General features: G+C 34.7%; 1 protein-coding gene across 6 annotated transcripts in view; it reads left to right on the top strand.

Annotated features, from left to right (window-relative positions):
- The window catches only part of PDE1A (phosphodiesterase 1A), a 375,597-nt gene that overhangs the window by 279,366 nt on the left and 75,325 nt on the right, over positions 1–20,906 (top strand). For all 6 annotated transcript variants that reach the window (XR_014265140.1, XR_014265141.1, XM_082466728.1 and 3 more), the window contains 4 exons: positions 4,025–4,207; positions 9,184–9,250; positions 12,240–12,356; positions 13,202–13,342. Coding sequence is in view for 4 of the 6 variants with exons in the window: in XM_082466728.1 (XP_082322854.1) it covers positions 4,025–4,207; positions 9,184–9,250; positions 12,240–12,356; positions 13,202–13,342 (508 nt within the window). In the remaining 2 variants the exon portion in view is untranslated. The remainder of the gene's footprint in view (positions 1–4,024; positions 4,208–9,183; positions 9,251–12,239; positions 12,357–13,201; positions 13,343–20,906) is intronic.

Genomic DNA, 20,906 nt, shown 5'->3' with positions numbered 1-20,906 from the left:
AGGGTTCCTTTTTCTCCACACCCTCTCCAGCATTTATTATTTGCAGACTTTTTGATGGTGGCCATTCTGACCGGTGTGAGCTGTTATCTCACTGTAGTTTTGATTTGCATTTCTCTAATCATTAGTAATGTTGAGCATCTTTTCATGTGCCTTTTGGCCATCCGTGTGCCTTTTGGCCATTCGTATGCCTTCTTTGGGGAAATGTCTATTTAGATCTTCTGCCCAGTTTTTGATTGTTTTGTTTTGTTTTGTTTTGCTTTTTATTGAGCTGTATGTGCTGTTTGTATATCTTGGAGATTAATCCCTTGTCAGTTACATCATTTGCAAATATTTTCTCCCATTCTGTAGGTTGTCTTTTTGTTTTGTTTATGGTTTCCTTTGCCGTGCAAAACTTTTAAGTTTAATTAGGTCCCATTTGTTTGTGTGTGTGTGTGTGTGTGTGTGTGTTCTTATTTCCATATTCTAGGAGATGGAGGCAAAAAGATATTGCTGCAATTTATGTCAAGAAGTGTTCTGCCTGTGTTTTCCTCTAGGAGTTTTATAGTATCCAGTCTTACATTTAAGTCTTTAATCCAGAAAAATGTCTAATATCTTTTCCATGTCAAATATACATTTCCCTATAATTTGCCTCAAAAATTGTAAAGAGATTGTTCAAGGGCAAATTAACCTAAAGGCAATGAAGAGATGATTGACAATAGTGAACTACTCCCAGGATGGTGCTGCTCTTATCAATCAAATAATATGGGACTCTAAAAGACTAAAATTTCTTATACCATCTCCATTCTCACTCCACTCCTCAAACATAGTCACTTATAATAGTTTAGTGTAAATATTTCTAGTTGTTGATCCCCCCAATCTGTGCCATGCACTGTTGTACATGCTGGTGATATAACAGTGCGCAAGAACAGACCGTCTCTCTGATCTCGAGGTCTTTACAGTCTAGTGGATAAATCATAAAATGAATGAACAAACTAATAAACATATGGCATGACATCAGCAGTGGTAAGTGCTAAGAAGTCTATAGAAGGATAAAGAGAATAAAAGTGTTTACTATTTGAGTAGGGGGGTCAAGGAAGCCCTTTTACTTAAATGCAGTGAGGAAATGATCCACACATCTTGAAAAAGAGATTCTAAGCAGAGGGAATGGCAAGTGCAAAGACCCTGAGCAGAAGCAAGCTTGGCAGGTTTGAGTATACCAAGGAGGCCAGCATTACTGAAGCAAAATGAATAAGGTGGAAATTGTTAAAAGATAAAGGTAGAGACATAGCTTGTGGTGAGCTACATAGGGCTGTATGAATTAGGCATTGACATGGTCTGACTTATACTTTAAAGGAGGCTGACACTGGCTGGAAATTCTGACAGCAGTAAATGTTGCAATCTTGAGTCTGAAAGTAGTCTGGAGGCAGGATTCATTCTTCTTTGGGGGACTTCCACCTTACCACTTAAGACCTTTAATTGATTGGATCAGGCCCACTCACATTATGGAGGGTAGTCTGCTCTACTCAGTCTATTGATTTAAATGTTAATCACATCTAAAATATACCTTCACAGCAACATCTAGACTGGTGTTTGACCAGAGAGCTGAGCATCATAACCTAGCCATGTGAACATATAAAATTAACCATCACAGAGGTATTTTTTGCTTTTTCAAGATTTCCTTTTTTAGTTATACAATAGAATATTTCATGCTTTTCTCTTTATGTACTCTCTTCCTTTATTTCTATATTCACTCATTAATCTATATCACTCTTTTTTCCCTGAAACTATATCTTATTTCATTCTCAATAAATGACATCATACATCATGACTAAGGGATTGTCAGACTCCTGGGTACCACATCCCTATATGAACTCTCATTTCCATATGCTGATTTTGTCATATTTGATGATCTGTCATGGATAATTTATGATTTTAGGACATATAGCCCTAAAGTCATCCAAATCAGATTTGCAAAGGAGCAATTGGCAACCATTACTATGTGTCTGTCATTCTACTTAGAGTAGCTAATAAAACAAGACAGCAGTAGAATTCCTGGAGCATGGTGACATCACAGGATTACACCACAATGATTCCATCTGTCCTGCTCTGTGGTTTTATTTGATCACTGCATAAGGAATAATAGAAATGGCATATTCAATAATAATAGAAATGGCATAAGCCCTGAAATTTTCAAAGCATGTAGTGCAGTGATTTGCTGTAATTGGCTAAGGAATCTAATTTTAAATGGTCAAAAGGAGAAAAAAAATATCTTGCTTTGAATTACGATGTGTTAAGTATAAACGAAAATCATCCAAACGTAAGAGCCGAATGAGAATTAAATATGATTTAGGGTAAGTATTAATCAATATTTTTTAATATCTTTATTGGAGTATAATTGCTTTGCAATGCTGTGTTAGTTTCTGCTGTACAACAAACAAAGTGAATCAGCTGTATGTATTCATATATCCCCATATCCCCTCCTTCCTGGGTCTCCCTCCCACCCTCCCTATCCCACCCCTCTAGTTGGACATAAATCACCGAGCTGATCTCCCTGTGCTATGCAACAGCTTCCCACTAGCTATCTATTTTACATTTGGTAGTGTATATATGTCCATGCTACTCTCTCACTTCGTCCCAGCTTCAATATTAACTTCCAACTATGTCTTTTTTATCTTCATATGTATACATATAATTTTATAACTCTAGCACTTAAGTTGTGTATATTTTTTCATAAGGCATTTCATAAATGCATTCACACTTATTTAATACTATGAAAAATAAATATTGGCAAATGACTGACATCTATATGCTTATAAACAGTAGCATATAGAGGAAATCATATTATCTTTTGAGTCTCTTTTTGGTAGTTTTTGCTCTGTGGAGATGATGTGTGACTTGTTCTGAAGGCTGTAGTGCTCGCTGTCATCTCTGGCTACCTTCCTTCCATCGGCTCATAATCCTTAGGCCTCACTCTGTGCAAAGAAATTTACCAGCACGAATGGAACCCAAAGGTCAAAGCTAAAGTGCGCCCAAAATAGCTCTGAGTTATTAAATTGGTGTGCCAACAAGGAAAAAACCTAGTCAAGCAACGGGCAGAGCTGGCCTGTATTCTTCCTGAAGGCAAAGCTCAATTGCTCTATAAAGTCCCTTTTGTATTTTGTGGGGAGCCTTTCACACTATCTTGCCAGTTCAGACATGTAGGAAGTTCTGGATCACTGGCGCTGCCCAGCCTTAATGCAGCTATTGTTACTGGCCAGTTCTGTCCATATCATCTCTCCGGAGCTTATACTGGAGAGTGGCAGGGCAGTGCTTTCAGCTCCTGGTCACTTCCTCCTCACACAGCTGATTTCCTCAGCCAGCAGTTCTAAGCCCATCAGATCTCCACCCTCAAGACAGCATTTGCTTTAACTTTTCCACCTGACACTGGCTAAATCACTTAAAATTCGCTTTCAAAATAATCCACTTGTTTTCATCTTTGTTTTTCAAGTTATTATTTTCCTAAAATTTAGGGATACCCATCAAATAAAAAAACACATGTGAATGACTTCTGTAAACTCCAAGGCCTTATTCAAATAGCATGTACTTTCTGTACTCAATATACACAAGCTTATTAAATATAAGACAACTTTTATAGCTTCGACTCCCCTTTTTCTTTCCACTCCAATTGCTTCCTTTAATAGACCTCTGTTTATGAACTCTCTTCACTATCTTATCTTAGTTTCATTCATTATTGGAATAATATATTATTATATATTAATATATTATAAATATATTAATACAATCGATATCTCCAGACTGATATCATTGTACTTAAATGTTTGGGAATGCTCAAATGTTCAAGCCCATTAGTCTTTGCCCTCAGAAGATGACCAATTTGAGAAATTCAGAGATTTCAAAACATTAACCCAATCATTTTTTAAGATAGTTCATATTAAAAGATGATCAGAGAGTGACTTGCTATACTTTAAATCCTATTGCCATGCTTGTTTTGTTATTAGTTTTTCTTCACTTTTTCCTAAAGTTTAACCACTATAAATTTTTGTAGAAGACTGCTGGATACTGATGATGAGCTCAGTGACATTCAGTCGGATTCGGTCCCATCGGAAGTCCGGGACTGGTTGGCTTCCACCTTTACACGGAAAATGGGGATGATGAAAAAGAAATCTGAGGAAAAACCAAGATTTCGGAGCATTGTGCATGCTGTTCAAGCTGGAATTTTTGTGGAAAGGTAAGTGAAGTTGTTGGTATCTCAAGACAAAATTTAAAAGGCAGCAAATATACTTACTATGTCAAAGTTATGAGAGTCCTGTATTTTATTTATTGAGGAAAACTATAATCATAAGTATAACTGGAATGAACAGATTTAGGACTTTAGGATGAATTTACCTATAACAAAAATATCTTGTCCTGGATTTATTATTTTCATTTATTTTTAAATTGACATAAAGACTAAAAGCAAAGACTTTTGAATGACCATTCTCCTCAAATGAACTTTTGTGAATAACTGTTTATAATACATTTATAAACACATTTATATGCTTTACACCTAATAATACATTTATATGCTTTACATCTAATTTTACCCAAATACAATGTAACTCCCAATAAAATAAGTTCTGTACTACATACCAAAATCAAGCAGGCCTTTTCTTGGCACTAAAAAGAAAAGACCATTCTCTTACCATTGTGGAAGAAGGCTCTCTCATGTCCACTTTACTTGAAGAGCTTTTCAACCTTTCTGTCACTGAAGCATTTCTGTCACTTGCTGGCCCCTAGAAACACCAGAGTTTCTAAAGTGAAATACATGTTAATATGACCCAACTTTACATTCTTTAGCCTTTAAGAACACAGCTATTTTTCTGTCTGGAAACAAGATGTTTCAGAACTAAAACTACAAAAAGACTTGAAATAACATCTTATATCTGACAATGTTGAAAACTAGTTCTTAGAAATCCCTTGGATTAAAAAACAATTACATTACATTAAATTATACATAAAAAGGTTATTTTAACATTTTTGAAACAAATAAAATCGAGGAACAGAGAAATTTTTTATCAATGTATCTAAAATTAAATTTAAGGGAGACCACATCATTTTTTATCTTCAGACATCGCTAGTCATTACCTCTAATGAACTTTATAAACTTTCGTTTTCTTCTGCTAACAGAACAATGAGAAGCACTCTTGGGTTTCTAAAAATCTAAATGACAATGCATTGCAGGAAGTATTCGATGTGATTTAAAGATGTATTATAACCATAAGACATGAAGCATCTAGGATCTTGGTTTATGACTATATTACCCAAAATAACAACCACTCAGTGATTATTCAAATTATTTTGACTATTTCTTGACTATATCTAGTTGGCTTTGATAAAAGAACCCTCATAATAAGCATTATGAGCATAATAATCATGATGAGTTAGATAAGATGACAACCCCCCCACCCCTAGTGCATAAACTGCTCCCAACTCTGCCAGGTGGGACCAGAAATCTGAAACAGAGAGGTAGAGAGGGCTGGAGAGAAATAATTTTTGTAATTATGTTCCTATTTTTTAAAACAACTTAGGCAAGTGTATGACATTATTGATTTTCCTTAATATCAATTCGAAAACATCTAAATCATAGTTCAGAAAGTCAGTGAGAGAATCAGAGAAAAAAGAGAGCATGTTTGCTTTAATGAAGGAATGTATATTTTGTCTTTTTTGTTTAAGAAAATATTGCAGAACTTGGCAAACTGAAAAGAAGTGTAAATTATAAAAGTAAACCAACTAGATTTCCATTCCCATTAAATAGAAAAATCAAGACAAATTCTGTGAAATATATTGACACGTTAAACTTTCATTTTTTTTATATGCTACACAGAGATATCAAAACGTACCTAAGGTAACTAAATTAGCAAGCAGTCTTGAAGAAATCAATGTGCTAAAAACACATGGAAATGAAATTTTTAAATTACTTTTGCATCTCCATTAGTAAGTGAGTAAACAGAGTGAGATATGTTTATCTTGAACTTTCAAAAACAATCATCTTCAATCTTGAAACTTAGAAAGTCTTTTTGAGTCTTCTCTCAAGCAGCCCCTCCCAAGAATCAATACCTCAGCAAGTCCAGGCAATTTGCTTACCCCACTCTATCCTGAGCCTACTCACTTTCTCAACTCCACTCCTGCAACCCCAAACTAAGCCTTTGTCACCTGCCATCAGAAATATGACAATAGCTTTCAACTAGGCTCCCCTCTTCCTCACTTGCCCTCTCCAAACAAGTCATTCTATAGTGATTTTTAAAATATAAATGAGTTCCCGTCATTCTTAAGCTTAAAACCATCTGATTGTTTTTACCATTTCACTTGATATACCATTACACTTGGTATTAAAGGCAACTTCTGTATCATGGCTTTGCATGACTAGGTCCCCTTACCTTCTAGACTCATCTCATGCTACTTCACCCTTACCTGAATATCTATACCAGTGTGATTTCAACTCCATGAATATCCCTAAACTCTTGCTTCCCTTGGGACCAGTAATCCTGCTATTCCCTCTATCAGAAATGATTTTCCCCACCCTTCACTCTGGCTAGCCCTTTCTATCTTTCCAGAGGCCTTTCCTGGTTACTCTGTATACTGTTCATCACTTTCTCTCTCCCAACCAGTGGTTTCCCTCATAGCATTTAGTGCTGTTTTTAATCATATATTATTTCTTATTTATTGTCCCTCTTTGCCACTGAATAAACCCCATGAAAGCAGCACTTATATTTTTCTTGTTCTTCACTGAATAGTCTCTTGCTTAGCACTGTGTCTGGCATAAGATAGTGGGTTTTTTTTTTTTAAGTTTTTGAATTATATTTTGTAACTGTAGTAAAAACCTTCCAAAAATAATCTACCGTATTTCCAGCTGGACTTTAACCACCTGTAGGAGAACAGGAAATCCATTATTCTTTTTCAGCAACTTGTAATGTAGTGACTATTTACTCAAGTGTGAGGCCACTGTGTTAAGGTTTCTCCCACATTCATTTGATTCCAGAATGAGTAGTCCTAATTTTCCATCCTAATTTTCTATTTCTAAGTTTTCATCCTAATATGCTATTCCCAATTATAGGGTTAGAAAATGATAATGGGGAAGTTTCTCCTTCTCCTTGGATGAGTAACCTTCTTCCTTGTCTTTCTTTACATTGCATATAATGAGAATATACAGGGATATTCATTTCTCAACCTGCTCCAAGTCTAAGAAACATCAAAGTTCTCACTGAGTCCAAAGAGCCTTGAAGAACGTCAGAATTGGAGCCAATGGTATTGATGAGAACAGTAACACTGATAATAATGGCTTTCTTGCATCAAGTACTTATAATATTATGCTAGGCCTTTATATCATTTACTCTGCATAAAAAGCATGTAATTATCCTCATTTTGCAGATGACTGACATTAAATAGCTTTCCAGAGGTCACACTAGTGATTGGCTAACCTGCGATCCAAAGCATGTGTGCTCTTTGCTCCATCATACTGCCTTTTGTGCCATGAAGTCACACTGATTTAGTTACTTAATTTTTAAGGTTCCTTATTCCTGACCTTTTTATTTCCTTGCCCATCATCCTTCCATTTCCCCCATACTTCCATTTTTTAGTAATGATTCAAAAAATAGATAGAAAAGACTATTTGTTTCCTTAAAAAAAAAAAAGGAACTAAATATCATTACTGACAGCAATTATTTTCTGGGCCTTTTGTAGTGTGATTAAATAGTTTCCTTGCCCCTCATTATTAGAATAATTATACCTATCTCAGTGGAGTAATTAACACAGGTATTTTTTCTTATAAGAAATCTTCCAATTGAGATAGAGTATAAGGATAAATTTTTATGATAACTGATTGCCACACCTAAAAATTATTTAAGGTCATTTAAGATAAACATAAAATGGGAACATGGAAATAAAGTAACAAGGTCTCTGTAATAAAATGGGAAGGTACTTTATCAAGGAAGTCTAGTCTCTATGTAAGTAAATATAATATTTTAATTCTGAGCTTCCAAGAAGTGAAGATTAAAAAGGAAAACATGAAGAATTACTTGGCTTTTCTTATCTTGAAAAAAATGATAGCTTTTACATAGAAACTGAGTAATATCTTAAGGATTTTTAATATAAGGTACATTGAATCAAAAGGTTAGTATCTCCCATAGTGGTTTTATAAAAGATGCAGAATATTTTCTTATGTTCTAATATTTCTTATATTGACCCCCAATATAAATTAAAGATATAATCATTAAATTATGGTTTTGTCCAGGCATCTTGGGAAGAGAGTTTACTGCAGTATAGTCTAGGAAGGCAGCTTGCTTGTGGACTAACAATATAAAAATTAAGGGACATGATTAATAATCAGTTAAATGCTTTCTTCACAGGACTTTGTGGAGGAGCCATGTTTCTTTCAGTCCTGATTAGAAACCTATTGCTATTTCTACCCATTAGGGTATCATGTTGATTCTATTTTTGCATGAATCAATGGAGGAGTTTCTTATATTTGGTTTAAGTCATCTTGGTTGTCCATTGGAAGCTGGAAAACTCCAACAAATTACTGATTAATAAAAAATATTTTTGTTATTGATGCTATTATAAAAATAGAAACACCCTGTTCTTTCTGGATAATCTTTATTAAACAATATTAAATGACAATTTGAACAAACTTAAGCAATTTTTGTCAATATGTTCTCCTCCAATATTTTTAACTTAAAAAAAAAGGCTCTGTAAATTCTGATGATAGTGCATATTCCCTCCTGTAATTTTTATTTTGTGGAAAAAAAACACCTGTAAAGGAAACATTTCCATGACATTCAGCTTCCAGACTGAAAATTTTGGAACACAAATAGACACAAAACGAGACTACTGTGCTGTCATGCACATGGTGGCATGCTGAAAGGTGTTGTTGCTGCCCGTGCAAAGGACAATCTCTGTTTTTAATAAGATGACGTTTAGGGAAAGACCTCTTCACATAGAATCTAAAATCACACTGACTTTGTGGTTGTGATGCAAATGTACTATTTGCATCTGTCACATTGTAGATACTTAATAAGCTGTGACAATAGTTATCATTGTTGCCACAAAGGGAGACTGTAACATGATACAAGGTAAACAAATCAAAGATAATTTTTTCTTTGTTCTTAAGAAATAGCTGAAAACTTTGAGTAACTGATTTTTACATATACACTTATTTTTCTTTTTCAGAATGTACAGAAAATCCTATCACATGGTCGGGTTGGCATATCCAGAAGCTGTCATAGTAACATTAAAGGTAAAAAAATTTTTCAATTATTTTAGTTTTTCAAATAGTCATTTTTTTTTAGTTTTTCAAATAGTCATTTTTTCTAATCTCCTTAAAAGAACTAGGAGAAAATGAGAATAGGTCTTTGCTGCAGCTTACATGTTGGAATGTAAAAAATATTTTAACCATTTACAAAATGTCATGTGTTTCAAGTCATGACTCATTGTAGATTTAAATGAGGATCAATTTACACTAACAAACTATATCAATACATACATATACACACACACACACACACACACACACGTGTCTGTGATGTTTTCTTCCTCTTCATGCTTTATTTAGGTGGATCTTGAATTCAGTTTTGAGATGGCACCAGCACTTGTCAGAATACACATATTTTGTTACTGTATATTATGAAAGAGTTGAATGCTTTATAAATAAAAAGATATTTCAGTCAATTATGGTTAAAGGCAAAACTTATATGGAGTAAAATTGTTTAGAATTTTAGGTCCAAGAAAATATAAAAAGTAAGATAAAATTAAGAAAGGAAACAAAAAAGAAATTCATATCTTTTGTCTCTGGCTTTCCCTGTGGCTGCCCTAGTCTGAGGCCCAATTGCAGTTATTACATGTGTTAGAAATAACTAGAGTTGAAAATCTGAAGTGATGAAAGTTTTTGACTTGCTTGTTCCCATTGCATGTGTGTGTGTGTGCACGCACACACTATTCCTAGACTTTATTACTAAAGAGGCATTTTGTAGGCTCATCATTCTACATTCCTTATTTCATTCCATCACTTAATTTGGGTAGAAAATTCAACTTTGTCTCCTCTAACAGTTTTATGGTGGTTTTCCTGTATTAACCACAGATTTAAAGAATACTAGCAACAGAATATATTGGGCTATTTTATTTTTGATTTATTAAACTCCTTTCCTAGTTTAAATCTATATTGCTTTCTTTTCTTCTTTAATTTCCTTTAAAGCAACCCCTTTGCATTTGTTTTTTCTCTGCTGCATATTAGATTTTAATCTTATTCATTTAAAAAGGTAGTTTGTTTTTCTTAGAAACTTTTTTATATTCATGTTTCTAAAGCGATAATAGAGGCAAGTATATAACTGAAATGTCACATTATCAGATATTAATTACTCCTTGGCTCTTGAGAGATTTTGATTTCCTCATTATTTCCTGAACTGTGTGCAAGAAAATTACTTATTTTTATTTATTTTTCTTAGAAACCAGCTAACAGAGTATTGTGGTATGAGAGAATGTAAGCATTTTTCTAAAATGTAGTGTAGGGAAAACATGAACTAACAGCTTGTAGAGAATTATCACTAAGTTAAGAATGTTTTAATAATTCTAATTTCCTGAGATACTTCCTTGTCTTGTTTGTTCTCAATCTGACAAAGTAAAAGCCAAGCATCTGCAGTAGTTTACAGATGTAAATCACCCTTGTTGATTAAAAAAATCCCCCAAAATGGAGAGCAAAGCTTTTACTCAGTGGGAAACCCCTAGTGGGAACTGTAAATAGCAGCCTTCTGAACTAATTCTTCTGTGTTAGCTTTGGAATTTGATGAGATTTGTTGGTCTCCTTTGAGCTTTATTGATGCTAAATGCCTTCTAACAGAACTTTGAGAGATTTTTAAATTTACAAACCCATCAAGCAAGTATTTCGGGATCAAATTAGGGCTAAACGCAAGGAATTTAACAAAGGTACACAAGGAAACCAAAAAATATTTCACTGGTGTTTTGAAATGATTAAAAACACGTTTGATGTTATTGTTACTATTTGTCGAAAGAAATAGTTTTAAGAGATGGTTTGGATACTTTTTATCAGATTTTCAGTTTAGTTTCAGCATGTTACAGCATGTACTGTTGGCCTCTGTGAAATGTGTTAAATGAATGAAGTTCTAAACAGGGCCTGCTCAAATTCAAAATTAATGTATAGCTTTAAGGTTGTCCAATTACTGTTCAATACTAAACCTGTTGTATGTATGCAAACACTAGACCTTCTTTACTAATAATTTATGATAATCATTAGAACTGATTCTGCTGTATTTCTGTAGATTTTTAAGTTTCAGTGATTTATTTACTATTACAACTCAAACTTTACCTTAATGTACGATGTACTTAATACCTCCTTAATGTACTGATACCACTTGCTACAAGTCCATTTTGTGGACCCCTCTGCAAGTTTTTGTCCTGGAATTACCTGAATCAAAATCATGAGGTGGCTGGAGTGGTTGGATATACCTGCTCATTGCCGTCTTTCCCACAGTTAGGGGGTACTTTCCTAGGGTATCTATTCCCCTACAGGCCTGACCACTTCCCCGGGGAATTGCCTGAAATGCCGAAATTACTAACCTCCCCCTCAATCAAGAGACCCACTTCCTTTATCTTACAATCTGGCCCTGGTAGAAAGTAAAAATGAATCAGCCATTGGTAGAGTGAGTAATAAGGGAGTAGTACTCTACCGAGAGACAGAGCTCTGTCTCTCTAGGGCATCTTCATCTTAAAAAAAAAAAAAAAAAGACATAAAATATCAAATCTTTAAACCAAATTAGTAACTTTTAAATGGTAGAATTTCAAGCAGTGTAGCAGGTGGGTGGGTGGGAAAGATAAATTGGGGCTATCTTCCCCCTCTCTCTCAATTACATCACCCACATAACCTGCAATTCCACCTTGAAATGAGGCCCACTCTGGGAAAATGATTTATGGCATGCATTTGGAGAGACACTAAGAATATGGGCAGTGTTATAGAGTTATCAGGTTTACTGCATCAAATTGGATAACCTTGGGATTAAGGGGAAGATCTTAAGCATTATTGACCTCACTTTTGTGGATCCATAGATACTAAGTGTCCCTGTCACATCAGACACTGGTAAAAATGAAGTTTGATGTGCTGAATTGAAATCTGACCTGCTGGATGTACAATGCCTGAGCTTTCCAAGAATTTTTTCATAGAAAGAAACAGAATCATATGATATTGCCAACTAAAATATTTACTTTTTTTCCTACAGGATGTTGATAAATGGTCTTTTGATGTATTTGCCTTGAATGAAGCAAGTGGAGAACATAGTCTGAAGTTTATGATTTATGAACTATTTACCAGATATGATCTTATCAACCGTTTCAAGGTCAGAAACATGGAACAAAAGTAAAATGCTCTTAGAATGAGTTATCTGAATAGGAATGAAAATGCAGAACATTGCGTCATTAATCAATTCATTTAAAAATGTTTCTGGGTTGTCAGATCACAGAACTAAGGGGACGAGTTCACCACTTGATATAGCCATTCTCTACAAATCACTGACATTTCTGTATATCCACTGGGGTATCATAAGGCCATGATAGACTCATTCCAACAAGATACAAACATCCCCCTGAATTATTCACAGAACACTCATGTAAAGATTGGAATCTATGTCTTAAAGAAATATGATTTTGCTAAAATGCAGAATGAACCATTATTGGCAGCTTTTCTTAAATTGAAATGAAAGGGTTTCTAATTAACTTCACTTAGAGCCATCTCAGCAACAGATTTGATTCAGATTTCTGAGCCTGTATCTATGGAATCATGTTTATTTTTAGAGTTAGAATTTACTGGGAGGTCATTTATTTTAACCCCCTTGAATTACCGATAGAAAAACTAGACTTCAACAGTTGTAATTGGAAAATTTTACCCCTTTAAGAACTAGCCTTCTTATCTGACTCCGGAAGATACAAAATTTAAAGATTGCTGTATGGGTAAGACTGTTATTTCATCTATCTTAACTAAACACTTGGGGGTTATAATCCTTCTCAGCATTGAAAACTGACAGGTTAATGAAGTGTTTTTTCAGAACAATCCACATTTAACTTCAAGAAACTACTGCCCACATCTGACTCACTAATGTATCCCATTCCCAAACATCTTTGTGCTCATGTTGATTTAGTGCCACTCTTTTGGTCAAAATATAATCATAATTGTTACTTTCTGCAGATTCCTGTTTCTTGCCTAATTGCCTTTGCAGAAGCTTTAGAAGTTGGTTACAGCAAGTACAAAAATCCGTATCACAATTTGATTCATGCAGCTGATGTCACTCAAACTGTGCATTACATAATGCTTCATACAGGTATCATGGTAAGAAAGTCTTTGTAACTGAAGTTTGTTAGTTTGCAACATCAAATTCCGTTCCCTTCTCACTGTCTCTTTAATACTCAAAAAAGTATTATAAGTAATAATCTTCTGGATTTTTGAGGGTTAATGAGTTATTTATAATATTCATTTTTCAAAAAATATTTTAACTCAGTGAAAAAAGATCTCCAGAAGCAAATGAAAATAGACCACAAATTTTTCAAAATTTGGACTGTGTAACATTTTTCATTTGTAAATTCCTTTTCCCATAGGTATCAACCCCCAGAAAAGTGACCTAGAGAAAAAGTCTTTGGAATCAAAGTTAGTTGTAGTGCTCTCCCCTCCTTTCATCACCCAAGCTGACCTCAGTAGCTTTTTTTCTTTTACATGTTTGCATTGCTAATTACAATCAAATCCTAATAGGGGTTTTTGGAAATTATTCATTTGGATTTTTCCGAATTCTTCTTCCTCCTCTTTGTATTTGAATGAATCAGTTGATGAGTGAATAAATGGTTCAGCAGTGCAAATTCTGGGACAAAAATGAGTAGATGTTGGGAAGTCTGGGACTGCCTAGAATTTCTGTAGTGTCTTAGAGCATAGGATTACTTCCAAGAGATAAAAAGGGACGGGAAGTCCTTCCTTCTGAAGATTCCAAACTGGGATGGGTTCAAAAGGGTATGAGCCATGTGAGATCCCCAGAATCTGAGTACATTTTTGATTCCTCATATATCAACCTAGGCTGAAGCAGTACCATAAAATGCATATAAGTAGAATGGTCCACCAAACCCCATAATTTACATTGCCTACCTGTTTAGATTTCAAAAGTCACATTCTTTTTATTGGTAAGTCTCATTGGCATTCAGATCTGTGTAACTAGTACTCCTCCATATCTCATCATTCTGCCCCAGAGACTGTGTTCCTTACCTGGTCCCACACAAAGCCCTTAGGGCCACAGTGTAGAGTCCTGAAGATCTTGAAAACTTGTAGCAGGTTCATGATTCTCCCAAGTTTATTGTATACAGATGATAATTGTATACATTTTCCCCCAGAATCCAGTGTGTGGTTTACTACACATAAGATCCCTTTGCTATGATTCATCCAAAGGTGTCTCACGTGATGAATGAAGAAATTATCTATTTTACTTCTCCGTCTTTTTTGCCTCCAAGATGTTGCAGATCCATCAATGCCTTGGGCTCAGATTCTACTCCTGCCCCGTGTTCCAATTATCTGTTTTCTCCAAAACAAACTACTCTAAACTCAGTGGCTTAAAACAATAATTTATCATTGTTTCTCATGGGTGTCTGTAATTAGAAGGGTCCCAACTAGAAGGTTCTCATTTGGGGTCTCTTGTGTGATTGTGACCAGCTAGCAACTATGGTCAAAGACATCTGAGGACATCACTGGGCAAGACATCCACAGTGGTTCACTCACATGGCTGGCAGTTGATAATGGCTAATAGCTGGGAGCTCAGCTGGGCTTTTAATGAAGAATTTTCTTGGAATATCACTGCCAATTCAATAGAAATATGCATTATATTGGCAGGATCACTAAGTAATATAACCTGCTTTGGAGTTAATGCCTACTATGGGGAGGTTAAAATCTCAAAAACCTTCACTGATGCATGACTCTCTTGTGACCTTCTAGAAGGCTGAATTATATGTGATGTTAACCTTATACCTTTGTTTTCTCTTTTTAAGATGTAAATGTGGGTATCACCCAGTTAAGATATAAATGTGCCCATCAAGCCAAATCAAATGCAGTCATGGCTGAACTTGGTCCTTGGTTGAAGTTTACTAACCATTCATTCCAGGAGTCTGATTTGACATTTAAAGGGAGGAAGTAGAACTTAGCAATAATAAGTAGAAACTCAAACTTTCAAAGATGTAGCTTCGAAATATTGTAAGATTTTTTAAAGTAGTATATGTAACTTTCTATCTGTTTCTCTTTCTAGCATGTGTGCGTGTGCACACACACATACACACAAATTATTTTAAAGCTCTGTTGGTTTAATAAGTCTTCATTGTCAGAGCTGTTTCTTGAACTCTATGTTTTCATTTGGTTTGATATACATGGCAATTAGAGTGAAAAACAAAGTGCCTCCTGACAAACAGCTGCAAATGCTGTTAACACTTGAAAAAGTTTCTTTAACATCTTCCTGGTTAGATTTGCTTTTCCTTTCTAAGGCCTTGGAATTAAATCTGATAGTGAAGTGGTTTTCATTTCAAGTGTTTGGCATTTCCTCTTTCCTGAATTCCGTGGCTTTGAAAAGTTAACTGAAAAATGAAATATTTACGTTAGTCTGAAACAGAAACTGAACTAATTAAGTTTCTTCAGAACAAAAGGGAGTGGAAAAATAATGCCTACTTTGGTATAAAAAAATATCTCTGCTTTAATTATGAAGTACAACCAGATGATATATGCCATTCCAGGCTGGTAGGAAACGAGGATTTTGTTTTGAAATACATTTTTGCTTAAGTACCACAAGTGTAAAGGGAACCAAATAAAAGACTCCTAGTTCAGCTTCAGAACCTCTGTTCTGAAGGTGACATTGAACAGATGAGGGATGTTATATTGGTGGGTAAATAGAGAAATGCAAATCTACAATGTGCATTTACCCTCAGACTTGCAAGGAAGACTTGTTCCAGGATCTAACAAGCCATTCCAACTTCTCTGGAAGACTGGGGAAATCTGGCCCAGCCTGGCATGACTCTTAGAAAGTTAAAGTTGTTAGTAAAGATCACATAGTCACTTTTTGAGATATATAACTTCACTCTACTTTAGCAGGTTTGGTTTAGAAACATTTCTAACTTTATTCATCCTTTACCAAAAAAAGTGTTGATGGACTCTTTACTTATCCCTTAGTTTGGCCATTACAAAAATAGTCGGGTGGGAGACTGTCAGTGTTGTCCAGGATCGGGAAAATACATTTAAACTAATGAGAAATTTTGTGATTGATGATAAAAGGAAAGGCAAAATGAATTTTCAGTTTATTGACTATTTTGTCAAAACTAGGTTACATTGCCAGCTTGAGAGTTTTTTGCAAGTTATTTTAATAAGCTTTTCTTTGGATTAAAAAAATGGTAGTAGGAGAGTGTTAATTTTCATACATATGAATGTGTTGGTTCTTTGAAACAAAAAACAAAGCATTACAGAAATATCCATTTAACTGAAACCCCTAGGATTTGATATGGAGTAGACAGGGTCACTTACTTTAGTGTTTTAGTCTATCTCCTGCTGTTTCAAGATGGTCTTATCAGCATGACATTTATGGAGCACTCCAGTAGCAGCCCAGCACTGTCAGGTGACTAGTGCAGCCTGTCACCTGCAAAATGTTCGCAGGACCATTGCCTGAAAGGGATTGGGATGAAGCGATCATCCTTCAGTTTGTTAATGTCATATTGGGACACTCTCAGGCCTGGGAGTAGGCAGTGCAGAGAGGACGCTAGAACACCCTCTGTCTCCCTCTCTCTCCTTTTGTCACTTAATTAATTTGTAGCCACGTGTAGTGCCACGGTGATAGGGGGGTGTGGTAGCTCGATCCATTTGCTAAAGAGCAAATGCTTCACCGAATGCTGCCAAGCCACTTCCAAATGTCTCTTTGAATATGAAATCATCTGATGGCCTTGGCAAGGGAACACTTGTATTTGAGGGCTCCTGGCACTGTGTTCCCTCTAATACTGAGAGTAGAAGAAAAAGAGATAACTTGAAAACTATTCCTTTGGAACTTGTAGTCCACTGACTACACCCAGAAATAGCCCCTCACACTCTGAAATTACTTAATTTTTCTCCAATCTACAGAAATTCGCCACTATGTCTCTGTTCTGCAAACTACATGGAAATTCTGTTCTTGTAAATGGCTTCCAATGCAACAGTGTTTGGAAGAGTAGGAAAAGTGTGGGCTTTCAAGGCAAGCAAACACAGATTTAAAACCCTACTTCCCCACTTCCTAGCTCACTTGCTCTCCATATCTGTTCCCTTGTCACTAAAATGTGGTTAATAATACTAACTACCTTGTAGTACAACAGTGAGGAGTAACGATATCATATGTGTAATCCTAACCTAGTTCCTGAAGCATAATAGCTATTAGTAAAAATTATTATTAATTTATATATTATATATTAACTTATGTGTATTATATGTTAATATTATTATAATATACTCGCTTTCCATATTGAGTAAGTTATAGCAAAGTACCTCAGTCTATTCAAAGGGATAGAGAAAAAAAGGTCCAACCCTACCTATCATGTAAGCTAAAGGGGTTGTTAATTACGCCCTTTTAGACACACCAGGAGCTAATATGTCAATGTGATTTTCTGACCTAAAATTCTCCCAGGCCTATACATATACACATATACATTCTCTATCGTACACACACACACACACACACACACACACACATTAAATAATTCAGATATGAAAATTACTTCCTAAGTCTTAAAGCTTTGTTAGCTTCTCTACCTATCAGTATATTTAGTTAAATTATCTAGAAATTCTGCTTTTGAAATCTTGGAAGAATGTATTCAGCATATTACCACCCTGGAATAATGAAGGCTATTGTCATCCATAGAAGGAAGGAATATTGTGATCTGTGGAAAGAACAGAAATTTTGGAATCAGACAGATTTTAGTTTGAATTCCTGCTCTGCCGCTTGAGAGCTATGTGACCTTTGGCAGATTGATTCAGTTCTTTGGGATTCAGCTGTGTTATTTGCCAAATAAGATTTAAAACATTTACCTAGTAAATGGTAAATAGGGTGATTATAAAAATTAAATGAAACCAGCTACCTAAAAAGTCCAGTTAATGTTAGTTCCTCCTCCTTTCTTTCCATCAACATTGTACATGCTATTAATGGCAGTCAATACCTCTCTCTGGTATAATTTGAGGACTGCGCATTTTACAGTAAGTCTACCTGAGCAATTCTCTAGGCAAAATGCAGTTTAGATGAAGCACAGTGTCTACACTGCTCATGACTCTTCATTTTAACCCTTTATTTCTGCCCATTAGGAATCAGAAGAACTTAGGTTATGTACTGACCACTGTTCTAGTTGGGAAGAATGATATGATTCAGACTTATTCTCTCTGACTTGTCATCACGAGTCATTTACAAAATTCATGAATTTAAACGACCATTTTCTGAGTTAGAATTCTCATTCAACACCAGTGTAAAATGAATTGTCAACTAAGGACATAAAAATCAGCTCCCAATTCTACTTTCACTAATATGAAATAGATGTATTTTTCAATTAAGTGTGAATGTTCAATGTTTCTCTCTTCCCAAACTAGTTTATAATGTAAACTTAATTGTTAAGACTATACTGTGACAATAATTAAGATGAATTGATGAAGGAAGTACTATTTATAGGAGGCAGAGATTAATGAGACTAAAAACAGGAAACATGTATAATCAATTTTGACAGTTATGAAGATAATAATTTTAAATACTTATGAGATAATCTATAATTAAAATTCATCTCTTATTTCCTAATTTAATTATTTTACAATTGCAGCTTCATATTCTATATTATCGTAGTAGATATAGAATATTGCTTTTTAAAAATCACAGGTAAGTCTGTAAATCTTAAATATAACCAATAGGAAATACTTAAGAAAATAGGTGATTTTTTTTCTAATAACAATTTTCTTTATTAAAACAACGGATTTCTGGGGTTACAAAATCTGGTTTAACTTCAATTGCTATTCAGTTCATGGTGTTTAATTCCACAGTCTCAGTGGGGACACTGGAGGCTCAGTCCCAGTTCAGCCGTAATATAGGCCTTTAATGAGGTAATTTCCTTCCTTTTAATGACTCACCATTAAATGCACCTATAAACACAGTGCAGCTAGTTATATCAACTCTCCTTAGTTCTAAAAATCATTTCTGCTTCAGTCATCCAACTGTGAGGCATTTATTCTTGAATTGCAATCACTAAAGATATGTTAACTCATTATTATTTTCCAGATTCAATACCTTAAACAATGTATTTAAAGTAATAAGTTCAGTAAAATGCCATTTAGTCTGTATTTTACTTTATATTAAGACTTGTAATAGGCACAGCACATACATCAACTTTAAATTTCTTTTAAAGTCCACATGGGAATGATCACTAATTCTATTTTCATGGAAACTGTGCCTAAGAGGGTAAATAGCTTGTTTGCCTGAGGATTAACAAAGGCTTAAAATCAGGATTCTCTGATGCCACAGTCTCTTTCCACTATTCCCTATTACCTCCTCCAAATGCAAAACTAGTGAAATTCAATTCAACAGACAAATGTCAAGTTCCTACTATGTGCCAAATACTATGATGGGTTATATGAAAGGAGCAAAGATGAATAAGACTGTGCCTTTAGCAACCATGAGACTCAACAGTGTCACCTCCACTGTTAGACCCATGGACCTACAGTGTCTTCCTGTTGCCTTTTATTCAAAATCTTAATTCATCAGCTCTAATCAAGGTAGCTTATCAATTCTTTCCCATACTCCACCTTCAATCTCACTTCACTTGTCTCTCCAACACAATTGTACTATTAGCAATTCAATTTCCGTACAGGCCTCTATAGTATCATTCCATATTTACTCTTTCTATTTAGAATCTCTCTGTTCCCAACCTTGCATTTAGCTACCAATCTTTGTCCACCTTCTTCCAAGATCCACTGCCACCAAATAGATGTCCTATCTGCCCTTCTATTCTGTGAGTTTTCATCAAGTATGCATGTACTTTATATTTTTCTGCTGCTTTGTGCAAGGTCTTTGTTTCAAGTGTATGGCATAAAACCACTAAGAGCAAGTTCCACATCACTTTGGATCCTCCATTCTTACCATCAAGTACCACCTACTTACAGCACTCTCCAATAGAACTTCCTGTGGTGATGGAAATATTTTGTATCTGTACTGTTCTATAAGATAACCACTTGCCACTATTGAGCAGTTGAAATGTGGCCACTGCAACTGAAAAAGTGAACTTAATTTTATTTATTTTTAATTTAAATAGTCATATGTGATTATCATATTGAACAATGCAGTTAAAGTGTTATGCAAAATGTGAGTAATGAATAAACTATCAAATTACCTAAATGGACTTATAACAGTAGAGAAATTTTATTAAAACCATCCACTTGATAACAACAACAAAAAACTCAGTGTATATGAATCAGTGCTCTGGATTTTATGTGAAAGCATTTATTCTTTCATTGCTATTAAGTTTAATTGTATAGTCATAGAATATATGTATCATGAAGAACAAACTTGATAAATTCTTGGAAACTCTTCTAAATCTCTAAATATAAAAACTAAGTTCAGTTTCTCTAATGACCAAAGTGAATATTTTCAACTCACAGGTGGAAAATTTTCTAATAGTAGGGTCTTCTACAAAAGTTGTGCTAAAAGACATTTTAGTGTTGTATGAGTTAATATGTTAAAAATCACTAAACTGAAATGATTTCATGAGAACCCAAGTTGGTAAGGCTGTAAATTCAAAATCCATTTAGAGTTCACCTTTTAAATCATAGAAAATTACTTCTTTTCCAATTAGCAAGGAAAATTATAATGTCTGAATTTTTAACTTAACAAGCC

The sequence above is a fragment of the Balaenoptera physalus genome (genome assembly GCF_965194825.1).
Source record: "Balaenoptera physalus genome assembly, chromosome: 6".
Taxonomy (NCBI): Eukaryota; Metazoa; Chordata; class Mammalia; order Artiodactyla; family Balaenopteridae; genus Balaenoptera; species Balaenoptera physalus.
Note: the sequence above shows the minus strand (reverse complement) of the source record. Positions and strands in the feature narration are given on the sequence as shown.